At 42.9% G+C, this 19,480-nt stretch overlaps 1 protein-coding gene across 3 annotated transcripts in view; it reads left to right on the top strand.

Moving 5' to 3' along the window:
• The window catches only part of NR6A1 (nuclear receptor subfamily 6 group A member 1), a 232,249-nt gene that overhangs the window by 204,629 nt on the left and 8,140 nt on the right, over positions 1-19,480 (top strand). For 2 of the 3 annotated variants that reach the window (XM_023242704.2, XM_019816505.3), the window contains 5 exons: positions 855-910; positions 7,791-7,945; positions 9,364-9,591; positions 10,918-11,172; positions 18,585-18,706. In XM_023242704.2, the coding sequence (XP_023098472.1) occupies positions 855-910; positions 7,791-7,945; positions 9,364-9,591; positions 10,918-11,172; positions 18,585-18,706 (816 nt within the window). The remainder of the gene's footprint in view (positions 1-854; positions 911-7,790; positions 7,946-9,363; positions 9,592-10,917; positions 11,173-18,584; positions 18,707-19,480) is intronic. The other variant, XM_023242705.2, reaches the window with a different exon arrangement.

Here is a 19,480-nt window from a genome sequence, read left to right as displayed (position 1 = left end):
TAATGGCAATAGTATTAGTAGCTATTATGCCTAATAACACTGGTACTATTTAAAGGGTGCTTTTTATTGCTAAATAACTTCTTCCTTTTGTGGAATCACCTGAATAAGAAACAATTGCAATGGGAACTCTACTGGCTGCTTTTATAGGGAGAAACCAATCAGATCAAAATTTTGATTAATTAAAAAAAAAAAAAAAACGAAGAACCTTTTCTCATCCTACACATTAGACTGCAACTTAGCCTGAAAATAAAACAAAATATCTAAAAATGGAAATGTTCTCAGGGTTTCTGAGTGGCTTAGTTGGTTTAAGCATCTCACTCTTTGATTTCAGCTCAGATCAGGATCTCATGGTTTGTGGGATCGTCGAGCCCTGCATTGGGCTCTGCACTGACAGAGCAGAGTCTACTTGAGATTCTCTCTCCCCCTTTCTCTGCTTCTCTCTCTCTCTCTTTCAAAATAAATATCTCTTTCAAAATAAATAAATAATTTTTTTAAATAGAAATATTGTTTCTATCCCTCTCTTTAAATTTACTGAAGCCTTCAGATGCATCATCCTGGTGGGATATTTGTAACTGGGGGACTATTAATAAGGCTGTCATCTTTGTTGAAATATTAAATGTATGCATTGTGTACAGTGTGTGTCCATTGCCTTGGGGGTCCAAAAGTATCTGTTGCCTATGAGGTAGCCTAGAATAATGAAAAGAGTATATATACTTTTGGTCTAGAAAGACCTGTTTTTTAATCTTGATTTCACCAATTATTACTTTGTGCTTTGGGCCACATAAGTTCTCTTTTTAAAGTGCCTAGACTTGTGTGGGTATGCTTTGACTGTCTTGGCTTATGTTTCCTTCCAGCAATCAGAGAAGATGGCATGCCCGGAGGCCGGAATAAGAGCATTGGGCCGGTCCAGGTGAGTTCTAGGCCTCACTCTTTGTTATCCATCCTGGAAACCCAGGGCTCCACATGTTCCCATAGCTACTTATCCTTGATCCTCTCATCTCCTGCTGGGGGAGCCATCTTGTTTTCATTCCTGTAAAACTGCTTTTAGAGCCTGGTATGAAAGTACTTTGAAAATCTTAAATATGTAAGATAATTATTTAAAGCTCTTTTTGTGATTCCCTCAACCCTTCCCAAGGATTTCACAGGAAGTCAACTCAATTCTGGTTTTAAACCATCCAGAGAATTTTTTTATGTCATTAAAACAGTCTGGCAGAAATCAGTAAGATTACTTTGCCTTGTTTGTAGAGTAGGAATGATAATACCCATTTAATCTCACAAATATTATTAAGTACTTAGTTTGTACAGGTCCTCTGTACTGTGAACTCAGTCTAGTGGAAGAAACAGATGTGTAAACAGACATTCAGAGTACAGTGAGTAGTAACAGGGGATACCTAGGGAGTACAGAAAAGAGGGACTTCTTTTCTGTTTGGATTGGAGCCATTGTTGGGGACTGAAGACATTTAGGGAAGGCTTCCTAGAGAAGGGAAAGTTTCAACTGAGTCTTGAAGGAAAAGGAGGAATTAGTTATGTTGGGAAGGAATGGGGAGCCAAATATCTTGTAATACTGCTAGACAGAACAGAATGTAAAAAGACCACAAGATGAATCTTTAAGGAATCACAGGGAGTTTATTCAGTCAGGCTGGAGCACTGGGGACATGTAATGGAGTGGCAGAAGATAAGGCAAATTCCTTGAGTTTGGAATCTGTTCTCTAGAGAGTAGCCTTGAACTCTCTTTGATTATAGTTCCTTAGGTAAAGCCTTTGTAGGACCAGCCTACACCACTTTTTCTTACTTGCCAGAAGAAGAACAACTTTATGAAGGAAGAAAATTGGATCTGTGTATGACCCAATATGTAAATCCCTCAGGACACCAGTGGGCAGGACCATGCCTCAAGGATTATTGGTGTGGACCAAGAGGCAACCACCAAAAGCTTTTAAGGAGAGAGAGAGAGAGAGAGAATCAGATTTGCATTTTAGAAAGATCGTTCTAATAGTAGAAATGGTTTGTGAGGAGCTGAGTAAGTGCCAGTGAAACTGGGGGCAGAGAAAAAGCAATTCAGAGGGTTTTACAGAAGTCTAGCCAAGAGATATAGATAGTGGTTTTAAGTAGGGCAATGATAGTATAGATTGAAGGGGAGAGAATAGATTCAAGAGATATTTAATAGGTAAAATTGGTAGGATTTATCTAATTGAATATGAGGGAATATGAGAGAAAGACAGGAATTCAGTCATTTTGAGACATACGCTGATGATATATGGAGCATTTCCTATCACATGAACTCATTATGAGTTCGTGTATGCACTCAATTGGGGTGTGGGTGTATGCTGTATTCATTCTGTCTTTTTATTAATCCAATATTTATATTCATGTTATTCAAATCATATCTGTTTCTTGAAAGTCAATTTGATTTATTTTGGCCTATACATAGGTATTCTGTGTGTGTGTGTTAAAAAAACATAACATGAAATTAACAAATTAAGTATACAGTACAGTATTGTTTACTATATGCACATTTTCATCTATATATAGAGCGTTTTTATCTTATGACTGAAACTTTATACTCACTGAGCAGCAACTCCTTATTTCCCCCTCTCCCCATTCCCTGGCAACCACCATTCTACTTTTGCCTTTCTAGGAGTGTGGCTACTTTTGATACCTCATGGAATCATGCAGTATTTGTTTTTCTGTGACTTCCTTATTTCACTTAGCGTATTGTAGCATATGACAGGATTTCTAAGGCTGAATAATATTCCATTGTAGATATATACCATATTTTGTTAATTCGTTCATCTGTCAGTGGATATTTAAGTTGTTTCCAGCTCTTGGCCTTTGTGAATAATGCAGTGAACATGGAAGTGCAAATCTCTCTTTGAGATCCTGATTTCAGTTCTTTTGGATAAATACCCAGAAGTGGGATTACTGGCTCATATGGTGGGTTTATTTTTAATTTTTTGAAAAACCTTCATACTGTCTTCCATAGTGGCCACAACCATTTTCCATTCCCACCCAGCAGTGCACAAAGGTTCCAATTTTCTGCATCTTCTCTAGTACTTTTTATTTTCTGTTTTTTTCTGTTAACGTCATTCTGGACAGGTGTGATGTTTTAATTTGCATTTGTCTGATTGGTGACATTGAGCATCTTTTCATGTATTTGTTGGCTATGCTGTTTATATGTCTTTGGAGAAGATTTTTTGGGTCTGTTTTTGTCTATTCAAATCTTTTGCTGCCCCCCCCCCCATTTTTTTTGGAGAGAGAGAGAGAGTGCATGTGAACATAAGCAGGGGAGGGGCAGAGGGAGAGGGAGAGGGAGAGGGAGAGGGAGAGGGAGAGAGAGAGGGAGAGAGAGAGAGAGAGAGAGAGAGAAAGAGAAAGAGAAAGAGAAAGAGAAAGAAAGAGAGAAAGAGAGAATATCCTAAGCAGGCTCCATGCTCAGTGCAGAGCTCAACATGACAAGAAGCCTTTTCTCTGTTTTCTTTTAAGAGTTTTACAGTTTCAGGTCTTACATTTAAGTCTCTAATCCATTTTAAGTTGATTTTTGTATGTAGTATAAAAGATCAGAATCTACTTTCATCCTTTTGCATATGAATATCTAGTTTCCTTATACCACTTGTTGAAGAGACTATTGTTGTGTAGCCTTGGCAGCTTTGTCAAAGATCTTTTGACTCTACATATGTGGGCTTATTTGGGGGCTCTCTGTTCTGTTCCATTGGTCTATAGTCCTGTCCTTATGCCAGTACCATGCCATACTGTTTTGGTTGCTGTAGCTTTGTAATATGTTTTGAAAACAGGAAGTGTAGGGGCGCCTGGGTGGCGCAGTCGGTTAAGCGTCCAACTTCAGCGACTTCAGCCAGGTCACCATCTCGCGGTCCGTGAGTTCGAGCCCCGCGTCGGGCTCTGGGCTGATGGCTCAGAGCCTGGAGCCTGTTTCCGATTCTGTGTCTCCCTCTCTCTCTGACCCTCCCCTGTTCATGCTCTGTCTCTCTCTGTCCCAAAAATAAATAAACGTTGAAAAAAAAAATTAAAAAAAAAAAAAAAAAGAAAACAGGAAGTGTAAAGGCCTCTAGCTTTGTTGGTTTTTGTCAGGTTGTTTCGGCAATTTGTGGTTCTTTGTGTTTCCATATGAATTTTGGGACTTTTTTTTTCTATTTCTGCAAAAAATGCCATTGGAATTTTGATAAGGATTATACTGAATCTGTAGATCACCTTGGATCCTATGGACATTTTAACAATATTGTTTTTTAATTTGTGAACATAGGCCGTCTTTCCATTTATTTATATCTTTAATTTCTTTCAGCGGTATACAAGTCTTTCATCCCTTTAATTATGTTTATTCCTAAATATCTTGTTCTTTTTGATACTATTGTAACTGAGATTGTTTTCTTAATTTCCTTTTCAGATTTATTGTTAGTATATAAAAGTGCAACTGATTTTTGTATATTGATTTTTTTTTTATCCTGAAACGTTGCTGAATTCTTTTTTTTTTTTTTTAAGTTTGTTTATTTTGAGAGAGAGACAGAACAAGTGGGGAAGGGGCAGAGAGAGAGAAAGAGAGACAGAGAGAATCCCAGGCAGGCTCTGCACTGTCAGTACAAAGCCCAGTGCTGGGCTCGAACTTATAAACCGTGAGATCATGACCTGAGCCAAAGTCAGATACTTAACTGACTGAGCCATCCAGGTGCTCCTGCTGAATTCTTTTATTAATTCTAAGTTTTCTGTGTGGAATCTTTAGAGTTTTGTATTTACAAGATCATGTCATCTATAAACAGAGGTAATTTACTTCTTTCTGGTTTAGATTTTTTAAAAATTTCTTTTACATGCCTAATTGCAACGGCTAGGACTTCTAATACCGTGTAAGGAGAAATGGCGAAAGTGGGCATTTTTGCCGTAATCCTGATCTTAGGAAAAAAGCTCTTAGTTTTTCATTATTGAGTAATATTAGCTGTGGGCTTTTCATGTGTGGCCTTTATTTGTAGTCATTCTTTTTGTATTTAGTTGCAGCAGAAAGTTTATCCACTGGGAATAATTCTTTTTTTTTTTTTAATGTTTATTTATTTTGAGAGAGAGTGAGAGCACAAGCAGAGGTGGGGCAGAAAGAGAGAGAGAGAGAGAATCCGAAACAGGCTCCGTGCTGTCAGCACAGAGCCAGACATGGGACTTGATCTTCTAAACCATGAGATCATGACCTGAGCAGGAATCAAGAGTTGGACGCTTAACCGACTGAGCCACCCAGGCGCCCCGGGAAGAATTCTTAAGCATTTCCTCAATGAAGAACCTTCCTCACTATTACCCAATGACTTTTAAGTACTCTTCTCCCACCATGCCAGGGCTTTTCAGTCGCTTATGTCTCTAGACCCTATGTTCTCTCTAGAATTGAGGTAGCTGATGCTCAGAGAAACATTCCTATTTCATCTCTCGTTACATTTGACATTTTGCTACTAGGCATATAATTTCCTCTTTTGTCTTTTACTTTTTTAGATGATCTGTTAGGAAGAGAAAGCTGTGATCTCCAAGTGCTTAATTACAAGGGATAGAATTGAGCAACTGTTGTGCACTTGCACCTCATAACTTTATCTTAGATCAACCTCCCAAGTCTGTCTGGCTCAGTTTTGCACCCTGTGAGGGAATCCTGAACTGTGAAGGAGGTGGTGTTATCTTCATTTTACAAGTGAGGGAACTAAGGCTCAGAAAACTTGAGTGACTTGCCCAACAGTGAGCACCCAAGTAGAAAATGACAGATGAGGTCTGAACCTAGACGTAAGCACTGCTGGTGTGTTCCATCCCCTTAATGCATCACTGATGGCCTAGTGTACTATGGGGCCCATAGGAAGAGACAGATACAGTACACCTTTGTCTCCCAGCTGGAACCAGTCTTACTGACTGGTTGTTTTCACCTCGCTCAAGTACTTCCATGCCCTCTAAGCTCTGGTCTTCCTCTCACTGCCATCACTGAGCCTGCTTCAGTCAGGGTGTCACTAAATGTCTTACAGTTTGATGGCACCTTTTGTCTTCACATGTCTTTTTTTTTTTTTTTTTTAATGTTTATTTATTTTTGAGAGAGAGAGACAGAGACAGAGCACAAGTAGGGGAGGGGCAGATATAGAGAGAGACACAGAATCCGAAGCAGGCGCTAGGCTCTGAGCTGTCAGCACAGAGCCTGGTGTGGGGCTTGAACCCACAGACCATGATGAGATCATGACCTGAGCTGAAGTCGGACGCTTAACTGAGTAAGCCATCCAGGCGCCCCTTCACGTGTCTTATACAATGTGTGATTTCAGTGTTCTAAAGATCCCTAAGTGAAAAGATTTGTTTTGCTACATGTGCTTGAATAAAGACTACCGTACCTCCAATTCAGTACACAATCTAAGTTATTTAAGGCCAGTCACTCAACTTGTGTACCAGTTAAATGTTTCTTGTTTTCCCTCCAAGTCCTGTATGCTGGCTGGCTTCCAGTTCTAAATGCCTCCTGTATTTATGATCAGAGCAGCTCAAGGTTTCCTCACAGGCTGCTGGAACAAAGAGTTATGCAGGTTTGACTCAGATTTCAGAGAAAATGTCCTCCCAGGCTTTCTATAGAAACAAAAAATAAAAATGTATCTGGCCTTTCCTCCTTACTACTCACTCTCATCCCATGCTAAGTTTAGCCAGTTAAGCTTCAACTCTGGGTTAAACACTGTATAGAAGATGTGTTTACTCACTCCCTGTGTGGTATGATAGCTAGAGCCAGGGACTGAATACTTGGGTACTTTGGCCTCTTCCTCAAACTCCTCCCCAGACGTGGGCACACAGTGTGATCTTGGGCAAGTCAGTTCACTTGTCTGAGCTAGAGTTTCTTCTCATTTATTCAATAGGGTTGGGAATGTCTTTCTTACTAAGAAAATCCATGTGGAGATTTATGGACAGTACTTACTAAGTGAACATTTGTTTATCCAACGTGCATTTTTTGAGCACTTTTTTCTAGGTTCTAATCATAGCCTTAGGTCTAATAGAGGGTATTCTTATGATACATTACCATAAATGCTATAAAAATAATAATGATTATGAAGATATCATTGTCAGCCTTCCATAATTATTGCTATGTGCTAAGCCCTTTTCTAAACATGTGATAATGTATTAACTAATTTAATCCTCACAATAACCCCACGAGACAGATATTATTCTCTCCACCACATAGATAAAGGAATTTAAGTTAAAATAGGTAAATGACTTGCTTAAGATTGTACAACTTTTAGAAAGTAGCAGAACCTGTGTTGGAACAAAGGTGGTCTGACTCTAGAATTCATACTCTTAACCACTGTGTTATTCTGCCTATCTCAGAATCCATAGAATTGTAAGTGGACAGAAGAAGGACCTAAAATTCTGTCTAGGTAGTGATAGAGGGTTCACAAAGAAGGTAACATTTGAATTGGGTCTTAAAAGGCAAGAAGGAGTTTGTTATTGAAGAGTGGTGTTTCAGGGGTAGGGAAGAATAAACTCAAAGACAAAGAGGAATGATGAAGAACATAGACACTTTGTGGCTTGAGAGGAGGGTAAATAAATGGACAAGAGGAAAATTATGGTGAGCTGTGGTGCTAGGAAGCAAGCAACTGAGCTGTCCTAAGATTAGTGAGAGACAAAAAAAAAAAAAAAAAAATTAGTGAGAGACTGTGGGGTATGGAGGTAGAAGAGAGGGAATCTGGGTTTCTCTCTAGAGAGTTCTAGGAATGTGAGTTTTAAATACATTCTCAGTCCTAAAGAAGGAACGGAGGTTATCCTGGGCACCCAGTCTAACATGTGTCAATTCCTTGTCAAAGATATCAGAGGAGGAGATCGAAAGGATCATGTCTGGGCAGGAATTTGAGGAAGAGGCCAATCACTGGAGCAACCATGGTGACAGCGACCACAGTTCCCCTGGGAACAGGGCCTCAGAGAGCAACCAGCCCTCACCGGGCTCCACACTGTCCTCCAGGTGAGCTTCAAGGCAAACCCAGCATCATCTAGGGATCACCCAGAGACTACACAGACCCACACGGAACCTCTGGGCTGTCTCAGCCATTGTGCTCTTGTTCCCTCAGTCTTTGGGGCAGGGACGGACCAGGATGACACAGAACAGCATTTCACAGCCTACTTTTTGCTGAAGACCTTGAAAATGTCAGCAGTCTCTTTGCAGACTAATAAAGTACCATAGCTGCTGTCTGTGCCCATAAGTTCTTCACCTAACAAAATAACATTTTAAATGTAGCTCTTTTCTCTCATTTACTTTATCACTGAAATAAAACAAACCACATTGACAATATTGAATTAAGTTCTAATTTCTTTGCCTCAGCAAGAGTGAAGATTTTCACTTTATAAATTTTAAGAAACTGAAAAATTTTAAACTAGTGATTTAAATTTGCTGTTATCATGGAATACCAATTTGGAGACTCTTTGTTCAAGAATGTTAAGTTAGTTGTTATGTGTAAATGTAGCCATCAACTACCAGGGAAGATTTCCTTTTTGCAGAAATCTTTCTTATAGGACAGGGATTGATAAACTTTTTCTCTAAGGCCAGATAATAAATAATTTAGGCTTTGTAGGCTATACAGTCTGGGTCTCAGCTACTCAACTCTACCATTATGGTGCAAGAGCCACCAGACACTACGTGAATGAATGAATGTGGCTGTGTACCATTAGCCTATAGTTTACCAGCCCCTGTTACAGGAAATGCATCTAGGTAAAGCTACAGGATTGTTGTTTTAGGTAACAGAGTGGTTAGATTTCTTCAGTGGTTAGTGGTTAGATTTTTCCAATGGTCAGTGATTAGATTTCTCCAGGAAAATACCAAGAATCTGCCTGCAGATTTTTATCTGCCTTTTTCTTGGTATTTTACTGTAACTTTTATTCATTCATTTGTTCCTTTTTGTTTCAGTTCTTTCAGTTGTTCCTTTTTTGTTCCTTCTTTTGAATGTTTAGGGGAGTTGTTGCCACATGTCAGGTTCCTTGCTAGGTGCTGGATTTGTTTTGTGGCCTGGCAAGGCCCTTAGGCTGGCTGTGCGTTAGTTTTCCTAGTAATAAAAAAATACATACCCCCACACCTTTGTGGACCATAGTCTGTGAGTATCCATTAAAATCTCTTCAAATGTGGCACCTATACAAAGAATTTATTCAACCACTCTTTATTCAGTACCTATTTTGCCAGGTGCTGGGTGTCCAATGATAAGTCACACATACACACATCTGTACAGAGTCCCTATCTGGTAGGGGAGACATGCATGTAACCGTTAATTATGTCCCTGATGAAGACACACTGCATGGCCAAAGAACACCTTAGCCACATTGTGGCTCACTTCCTTTGAGCAGGCAGTACACCTGCCATGGTTCTGGTTGACATGAAACTTTTCTTTCCAGTAGGTCTGTGGAACTAAATGGATTCATGGCATTCAGAGAGCAGTACATGGGGATGTCTGTGCCTCCACACTATCAATACATACCGCACCTTTTTAGCTATTCCGCCCACTCGCCACTTCTGCCCCCACAAGCTCGCAGCCTGGATCCTCAGTCGTACAGTCTGATTCACCAGCTGGTATCAGCAGAGGACCTGGAGCCATTGGGCACGCCCATGTTGATTGAAGATGGGTGAGTGCCCCATTTATTCCTTGCAACTTCAAAATGATCTCCACCCCACACCCACCTTCATCCCTGGCTACTAATACCCTAGGCTTTGGAATGAGTCAGGGGATAATGAGTAATGACTGAAGCATCAGAGGACAAATCTGTATATATCTTTGAAGGCAGTGGTCCCTTGTTTTTCTCTTGAGCATCTTTTTTCATAGAGTTGGGACTGTTTTATCAATCCTTATGGAATTTGGGATTAAAAGACTTGTTTCTGCTTGGGCCTAGCTAGGTAAGCCAGGCCCTGGGGTGGGTCTGAAGTGCTTCTCTGGCTCTGAGTCAGAGATGAAATATACTTCTGGGGATAATCATACCTTAAGTTCAGGCTCCGTAGCAAGGCACTAACTGGTTGTGGACTATCTGCATCTCTAGCCAGCGTACCCATTGGTAGCCTGGTGCCATGTGCTCTGTGTACAGACCTGAGTTGGTGGAAAGAATACTCTTTAAATCCTCTGTCACCTCTACCTGAGTAGATACTAGTTCAGCCTTCAGGCCCACCAATTGCTGCACCCATTCCTTTGGCCTGGGGCACAGGCTGTTTGCTATCAAGCTTAGATCCCTAGGATGTATCTGGAGATCTTTCAAGCTAGTCTCCAATATCAGAGGAGGAAATTCAAAGATTTTCTTATAAGAAGGACACACAAAATCTTTATAAATCTGAGTGTGGGGGTGTGGGGAAGAGTCATGCCCAGGGGCCTTGAGAGAAAGAAAACTGGGACCCTATCTCATCCAGCCCAGAGATGAGAAATGCCCTGCTCCTTCCATACAGCAGTAACTCACAAAGGCTAAGCAACTTTAGTTCCTGAACTCACCACCAGGGGGTGCAATGAGAGCAGGAAAACCTTCTGAACATGTTCTCTCTTTCAGCCGTCTGGCCTCAGGCTCATTTTTGTTGTCAGCCCCTGTATTGGGTGGGTACCAGACCTGACCTAATGGAGCTCTCATTGCCAAAACTAGTGCAAGGGTCACAGAATTTTCTCTCAACATGTGGAACATTTGTGCACACCAACATTAAAAGTCATACTCCCTAATAATTGCACAAATTTCCAAGCCTCCTTTCCTTTCTACAACCTTTTCTCACCAAACCCACCTCCCCAGCCCTGAGCTTGCTGCTGGCTCCAGTCCTGCCGCTTTATCATTAGACTCAGTTGAATGAAGTTGGAGACCCATGATCAAGGGCAAGGAGCCCACTGCCAGAGACCCTTTCTACTCTTAGGAGTAGCCTCTACCTGTGCCCTTATCCTCCCTCTCTGGCCACCGGAAGTAATTTTCCACTGTCCCTACCCCCAGGTATGCTGTGACTCAGGCAGAGCTGTTTGCCCTGCTTTGCCGCCTAGCTGATGAGCTGCTCTTTAGGCAGATTGCTTGGATCAAGAAACTGCCTTTCTTCTGCGAGCTCTCAATCAAGGATTACACGTGCCTCCTGAGCTCTACATGGCAAGAATTAATCCTGCTGTCTTCCCTCACTGTTTATAGCAAACAGATCTTTGGGGAGCTGGCTGATGTCACTGCCAAGTATTCACCCTCTGATGAGGAACTACACAGGTAAGGGCTGTTGGCTGGGGAGGAAGTCCCAAGCAACCAAACCATTGTCATTCCTGCAAGGTGGGGATGGAGTGCTCCCCACTGACACTCCAAAGGATAGGAATTAAAGCCACATACAAGGCTGGATTTGAATCCTCACTCTACCACTGACTACCTTTGTGACCATGGTCAAGTCTCTGATCCCCAGGTTCTGAATTTCTAAAATGGGATAATACCAGTACTTCCCCCAACAAGGTAGTTGTGAAAAATAAATAATATTGTGCAGCATGCCTTAACAGAGTTCTAAGCTATTATTATTATTATTATTATTATTATAATCACATCTGGATCATTGAGGTAAGAGAATATATCTGGGAAAAACAAAAATCTAAACTCTAAACTTTATCTGTAAGGTGAGGGGGCTCTGAGCTATAGTTTACAATTCAAGAATAAGACCTAGAAGTCACTGCAGTATCTACTGTGTGCCAGGCACCGGGCTTGGCTTTTTTTTTTTTTTTTTTTTTTTCTGAAATTTATCTATTTATCTTGAGAGAGAGAAAGAGAATGTGAGCAGGGGACGGGTGAAGAGAGAGGGAGAAAGAGAATCCCAAGCAGGCTCCACACTGCCAGTGCAGAGCTCAGTGTGGGGCTCAGTCTCACAAACTCTGAGATCATGACCTGAGCCGATACCAAGAGTTACCAAGAGTTAGTCGCTTAACCAACTGAGTCACCCACCTGCCCCTGGGCTTGGTATTTTATATGATTGTCTTCTTTCTTTCTCACAGCCTCCAGCATTATAGGTGTGGTTATGCCCATTTTATAGATAAGAAAACTGAAGTTCAAAGAGACCTGCCCTTGAGTGTTGGGACCAACACTCCAGAGCCTGGATTTGAACCTATGCCTACCTGGTGTCAAAGCTTAGGCTCTGTTACTGTATCTGAGATGCAGTGAGATGGTAACAGCATGGGACTAAGAGACTGAGCCATTCTTTTCAATGTTTTCTGGCATAATGTCTCATCCCAGCTGACCAGGATCCTAATCTCCCTGTCTAGCACAAATCTTTTACTCACTTTGAAGACCTACAGCACATGGTGACAACCCAAAATCAGAACAAATGATCAGTTGATACAGCTTTTCTGGCTTATTAATTTATCCATGTGAAAAATAAAGCTTAAATCACATTGCAATAGACATTTCATTAATTCACCTTTATTGAACAGTTTAAAAAAACGAAGTCATGGGATTCCAGAGCACCAAGAAAGAGAGGAGAAAAGGTACCCCCATCAATGAAAGCTGAAGGAGATGGGGTGCTAGCCCCCACACTTCTCTACACAGGACCAAAGTACATCTTCCCCTGCCATCCAGTTACCATGGCATAAAGACAGGGGGAGTGTTGGGCTGAGAGTAAAGCTCCAAGACTCTCAAGGGCTCTTTGCACAGCTGAGGGAGGGAGGAATCAGGGTGCCAATACCCTCCTCTGATTTTCTAATATTTCCTTTTCAGTGATGCTTACTGGTTTCAGGGTAATCTGTAAATGACAGAGCTTTGAACCCAGCTGACACTTTGACCTGTAAACAGAGCTATCTGATTTTGCTCATGACCTAACCCCTTGTCTTGAGCCTCTAATTCATTGTTTCTATCAAATTCCTATCTCCTCCTTAACTCTGGGCCAACTAAGTGTTTGAATTGCAGTTAGCAATGCTAATACTGTCAGGGTTTGTAGAGCTGGCCCAATGAGCCTGGCCTCCTTATTTGCTTGGAATCCACCAGTGCAGCCTGGGGCTGTCTACAAAGTCAGCCTATGGGCTCCAGTCTCTATAGAATGATGGGTTTTCCCAGGTCTTCTGCAGGTAGGCAAGGATCATTGGCCATGCAGATCCCTCTGTGGCCTTGAGCTTTATAAGGCACCCCATCCCACTGTATCCAGTCCCTTGGGCCTTAAGAGCAAGGCAGGGGCCAGTAACAGCTAAATTAGTGAGGGAATGTTTATTTCCTAGGAAGCCTCCTTACCAAGGAGAATGTAGAGCTGCACTGTCCAATATAGTAACTGCTAGCCTCGGGTGACTTTTTAAATTTAATTTAATTAAAATTTAATAAAATGAAAAATTCAGTCCTCATTAGCACTAGCCACATTTCCACGTGCTCACTAGCCACATGTGATTAGTGGATCGTGTATTGGACAGTGCAGATACAGAACATCGCCATCATCTCAGAAAGTTCTGTTGAACAGTGCTAATTCTAGACGATGTGTTGGTGCTGAGCTCTCTAGTGGATTCTGAGGATAAGAAATAGATTTGTTGTCAGGACTTATTACTCCATGTTAAAAGCATATGGAATCCTTCCATGGAAAAATAGGAGTTAAATTTCAACAAGTTAGTTCTGATTCCATGTACTAGGACCCTGTCGTGCATGTCAGGGGAGCGGTGTTGGGATCGTAGATGATGCAGGCACGGTTTCTGACTCAGGTGAGAGCCCCGTGGTTTAGGGGATTGGGAGACAAATAGAAACAGATAACAGTCTGTAATCCAGGGGGATACTGGTAGAGATTGAGGGACATATGAGGGACTAGGAAGTAAGTACCTCTCCTTGCATAATCAGGTAGTGCTTGCCAGAGGATAAGACATTTGAGTTGCATCTTGAAGTGGGTTTTTATATGTAGATTATAGAGAACAGGAGGAAGGCAGGAGATAAAACAGAGTCCTAGAAGTTAGAGATCTTGGATAGTTGGTTTGTGTACGGAATCAAAAACAATCCTGTGGATTGTATAGAGAGAATGTATCTGAGAGACAGAAATGAGGGGAGAAATGACTGGAGAAAAAGGTATAAAAAGGCAGATCATGAAGGCATTCAAATGCCAATCTAAAGAATGTGGATTATATTATGTAACTACTGTTAAATCCTAGGATGTTTTTAAGTGGAGTAATTACATGGGCAGTTAGCATTTTAGAAAGATCCCTGAGGCTCTAAAGTCAGGATTGATTGGCATGGACAACGCTAGAGGGGTGGTGTCTGTGTAGGAGGTTGTTCCATAATCCAGGTAAAAGAAAAGGCCTGGACAAGGCAGCAGTGACTATGGGAATAGGGAGGGCACCACAAAATTAAGAGATAACAAGGAGGTAAAGTCAGTGGGACTTCAGTGAGTGGAAAGTTGGGTGGGGGTGCTACCAGGCAGGTGAGTGACAATTCTCTTAGCCAAGATAATGGAGCCTGAGAAGAACAGGCTAAGAGATGAGCCACTCTGAGTTTGATCTGGAGTCTGTTGAGCCTGAGATGCATGGGGAACTGCCCTGGAGGTCAGAGGAAAAGGAAGTGTGAAAAACCCTGGAATCAGGTACATCAGTGTAAAGCATTCCTTCCTCTGCTAGAAACCCAGGGTGTGGAGTCTGTAATTGGCCATAGCTCTTTTCTACCTTGCCTGCTCCTGCATTACTCCTACTCCCCCAAAATGCCTTTACTTTTTCACAACTCTTAAGTGCAAGTAAGTTCCTGCTGTCATGAAAGGGCTTTTCCCCGATGATACATGACCACCTCCTTTTCTCTTCTCAAATATTGAATCAAATTTATGGTACCCATTTTCCTTAATCAGGCTGTTATCAGACAGTGAGCTGGGTGAATTTGATTTAAAGCAGATTGTAGCACCAGCCAGTGACTGCTCCTGGCCCTAATCAAGACTCCTTCACTCTCAAGAGAAGATGCCTTGCACTAGATGGGCTTTAATGGGCAATTCTATCTCACAAGCACTAGCTCCATTTCTGCCAGATCTATGAAAAGTTGCCTCCCAGCTTCCCTGCTCAGATCCTAGCTGTAAGGTTCAAGAAACACAATCATTTTGCTGTTACAACAGGAGCAATGATGATGATGCCATTAATAATGATAATAGTTAACAATTATAGACCGTTTATTGTGCCAAATTCCATCTTAAGTGCTATACAAACATTATTTGTTTAGTCCTCACCACCACCCGAAGCAACTGCACTAATATTATCCTTGTTCCACAGAGGAGGAACATGAGGGTCAGAGAGGTGAAAACTCAAAGCTACAAACCTAGGAAGAGATGAAGTAGACATCACCACCTAGATCTGTTGTGCTCCAAAGCCCAAAATCCTTACCGTTTCCCTCTGCTGAATTATTTAGCCTTCTCAAAACTTCGGCTTTCTGGAATGTGTCCTGGAGTTAGAGTCTTAACTCCCATCGTGGAGTGTTTATGTGGGTGCTGAGATGGCAGTTCCTCTAAGGTTGTGGCTGATGACTGCTCCTGGGGGTAGGTGCATTTAGCTGAATGAAAAGGAGACAACTAGGCCTCTCAGCCCCCTTAATGGGACATAACTTACATAGTGTCAGTTTCAATTGCTGACTGAATGGTCCAGTGGTTTGGGGGATCCTGGCAGGAATGTTTTCTTTGTCCTAGCATGCCTATGTAATGGGAACCTCGAAGAAGAATGGGTGTGTTTGTCCAACTTTCTGGCTTTAAATGCTGATAATGTGCAGACAGGGAATACAGGGGCGTTAGAACTGTGGAGTGGGCAGATGTGGAGGAGGCACGGCTGGAGGAGAAAGCAGGCCCATGGAACAGAGAACAATTTGTTTATCAAGGGGTGGGATGCGGGGTGTGGAGGAAAGCTTTGCAGTCAGGCTGTGGAGACTGAGTGGGGGCTACTGGGCTGGCTGCCAGCCCCCCACCACTGTCAGGGGTCCATGATAGTTGCCTGTCCTAGGAAATTTGGAAAAGAGAGTATGTGCTGTCCCCAGTAGAACGGGCAGATTTGGGACATGTGCTCATGCCAGGCACTTGGGAGCTCCTTTGTGTCCCTTGCAGTAAGTTCACCACCGCAGGCTGGGGGTCCGGCTGATAACCACACACCTGCAGGTTCTGCAGTGCCAGAGGGAGCACTTGGGGCAAGCGTTTGCTGATTAAGGGAGAGAACGTTATCTTTGTTTGCTACACTGCTCCGCCACAGACAGATGCTGGCATTGCCGCTCTGCTTGTGTCCTCCTTTTTGACCTACTGCTTTTCATCCCCACACCACCCCTCCAGGCAGATCCTAGAGGGAATTTGCAGGAAAGACCTTTTTCCTCTCAAGAACAGAAGTAGCCAGCAGAGTACTGTGATGAGGCAGTGATGTGATCTTCACTCTCAGGCCCACTGCCTCCTGCATGTCTCAGCAGCATCGAGGCACTGTAGCATACCCCGCACGTAGCTGAGTTGAGCCCTGGGCTGGGTTGCTGTGGGAACCTGACAGTCAGGGAGTGGACAATGGAGTGCTGAGAAAGCAACAGGCTTGGAATCAGAAAATTTAGGTTTAAACTTTGGCCCCACCCACCACCACTTATCTACCATGTAACTTTTGTGGAAGGCAAGATGCTCTTCTTTTGCTTCCTTATCCCTAACGTGGAGGTGATATCTCATGGTTGTCAGGGGGGTAAAATATAAGAATGCACTAGGGGCACAGTAAATAACCTCTCTGAGCTTTGTTTTCACATGTGAACAGAGAATTATAATACCAATTTGGTGGATTTATTGGGAGTATCCAATGAAATAATGTGTGTCGAATATTTAACAAAGTACCTGGCAAGTAGCAAATGCTCAACAAAGGGTAGAATGGTAGATAAGGTTAGTATAGGAGCTGTTCAGTATAAATTTGTCTATCAGCCAGTTTGGGAAAGTATTAATAAAGTTATAAAAACTGTTGGGCCAGGCACAGAGAGAAATGGAGTCAGCCGTCGTTGTTGAGATCAGCTGATGGAAGAAACGAAACCCCAGCTCAGACTGAGGGGGAGCCAGACTTTGAGGCAAAAGGGCCAGGGCTCTAGATTGCAGGTAGCTGCTGCTGTAGCTCCCCCTGGTGCTTGAGAAGGGCAGATGCCTCTGGCTCCAACCAGGGCCAGGCTTTCCCCAGGGAAGAAAAAATGTGCTGCTTGCCCAGGAGGCCAAGTCCTTGCAAGGCCTTCAGAGTCAACGCAGAAGGTAGTAGAGCCCAGACAGCAGTAGTACATCCCCAGGTGTTGAGGGGGGTAGACAGCGCCTTCTTGCCTGGCATAGGGCTGCAGTACTCAGATCTGAACATGCCACCAGGGAGCAGTCCCAGGGCTGAGCATCTTCTCTCCATGACTGAGCTGCATCTAAGGCCTGTCTGGAACTCTCCTTAGTCCACTCCTGGAAGGGCAGAGGCTGAGCGTGACCCCGACCCCAGCTTTTATAAACACTTGCTTCCCCATTAAGCCTTTTTGCCTTCTTGGTTTGGTGGTGTCCCCACCTCTGGTATGAGGTATTCCCCACTAGGACCCAGAGGATTAGTCCTCTAACCTTGGCTTCCTTTTTCTAAAACTTGGTCTTCCCCCAAGGAGCTTTCTCCTGATCCAAAGAAAGGATCATGGTCCGCATTGAGTCTTACCTGCTATGTAGATGTTGGAAAAACCAAGGCCTTGGGAAGTTAGCCCAGGTTCCAGGTTCTAGCTCTGCCACCAACTGTATGCTTGTGGACCAGTCTCCTCCATTCTTTGAACTTCAGTTTCTCGTCCGTACAGTGGTAATGATAGTCTCACCTAGCCCATAGGGCTGAGAAGATTAAATGAGAAAGTACACATAAAGTGCCCAGCACAGGGACACCTGGGTGGCTCAGATGGTTGAGCGTCCAACTTCGGTTTGTGGGTTTGAGCCTCGCATCAGGCTCTCTGCTGTCAGCACAGAGCCTGCTTCAGATCCTCTGTCTCCTCCTCTCTCTGCCCCTCCCCCACTCACATGCTCGCTCTCTCTCTCTCTCTCTCTCTCTCTCTCTCTCTCTCTCTCTCAAAAATAAATAAATGTATTTTTTTTAAAGTGCCCAGCACAGAGACTGGTATGACATGGAGGCTCAGTTAATGTTTCTGTCCCTCCCTAGCTGAAGTCAGGGATGCCAAACATTTTTTTTCACTGTGTGTAACCTCAGCCCTGCTAGAAACAGTGAACCTAAAAAATATAACCGTCAGCTTTTTCTTCATCGTGGCAGAAGCTCACATAGAGTCACCATGGCAGCTGCCATTGACAATGCAGGCTGCATTTCAACAATAGTAGTACCTTAATAATGTCATATTTCTCCACATTTACGTTTCACAGACTGCCTTTGGCCCTTGTTACCCTAAGCAGACAAGTGTTACTATTTTACAAAAGAGGACCTCAAAGGTTAGAGGGGTCAAATGATTTTCCCAAAGTCTTATAGCTTTTATATGTTGGAGCTGGATTTGAACTTAGATTTGATTGACCCCACCTGACCTTGGGAACCTCAGCTTATATGAGCTCTCTTGGCTGCTAGACAAACCATGGAGCTACCTGTCCTTCACAAATGGTTCTGGATTCCATTTCCCCCAAGTTCGGGCTCTTTTCAATCCTAGATTCCTTAAGGAGCTATAGGAGACCTCTGGCTTCCCTTCCTTGACCTCCACTGTCTGTTTCCCAGATTTAGTGATGAAGGGATGGAGGTGATCGAGAGGCTCATCTACCTATATCACAAGTTCCATCAGCTAAAGGTCAGCAATGAAGAGTACGCTTGCATGAAAGCAATTAACTTCTTAAATCAAGGTAAGTAGCTGGGGATGAGGAAAGGGGACTTTGTTGTTGTTGGCCAGAGAGCATTTGCCCTCGTTTCACACACCACCCCTTTACCCTCAGGACTGTCACACAGAATCTGCCACACCATGTGGGTACCAATCTTAGATAAAGGCCTGTGCTCCCCTCATCCTGCCCCTCTATAGTGCAGAGCATGCTTTGGATTTTTTCTTCAAACCTAAATGCCACAGTCTCTATAACTCATAGAGGAAGGAAAAGGATTCGCTTTGTTTAGTCAGTTTTAATGCATTTAAACACAGACACCAAGGACAGTACATGCGTCATTTAAAATTTGTACCAAGTTTACCAGCAACTGAAGAAGAGCAGGGTGACTGATGAAACTATTGGAGATAAGACCTCTGTGACAGTCTGGCAGTGCTTCTGACGGCCCCTTCAGGGCAGAATGGTGGTGCACAAGAACTCACACAATGCGTATCAAGCATGGTTTTTGTTTAGAGGAGGGCCGAATGTGGTTTATGTGGGGGATTACCTGCAAAGTGGCGCTTGGTAGCCGCTAGTGACCGGAGTGTAGAGGAGAATTTGTATTCTCTTTTTTCCAAAGTAGTGTATGAGTGCTGTACTCTCACAGTGCAACGGGGCGCTTTTGCTGCCTTGTAACATTGAAAGTGCTCTCTTCCTGTGTTCAGTTTCCTAGTCGGGACTTCCAATACCCTCCTCTTTGCCTACTTCTCCTGCTGCTTCTCCACTATTCATTCATTTGTCTTCTCCATTCATTTATCTGCTGTT

This window comes from Felis catus, chromosome D4 (genome assembly GCF_018350175.1).
Source record: "Felis catus isolate Fca126 chromosome D4, F.catus_Fca126_mat1.0, whole genome shotgun sequence".
In the NCBI taxonomy this organism is placed as follows: domain Eukaryota; kingdom Metazoa; phylum Chordata; class Mammalia; order Carnivora; family Felidae; genus Felis; species Felis catus.
The sequence above is the reverse complement of the archived record's forward strand: the minus strand, read 5'-3'. Positions and strand labels throughout refer to the sequence as shown.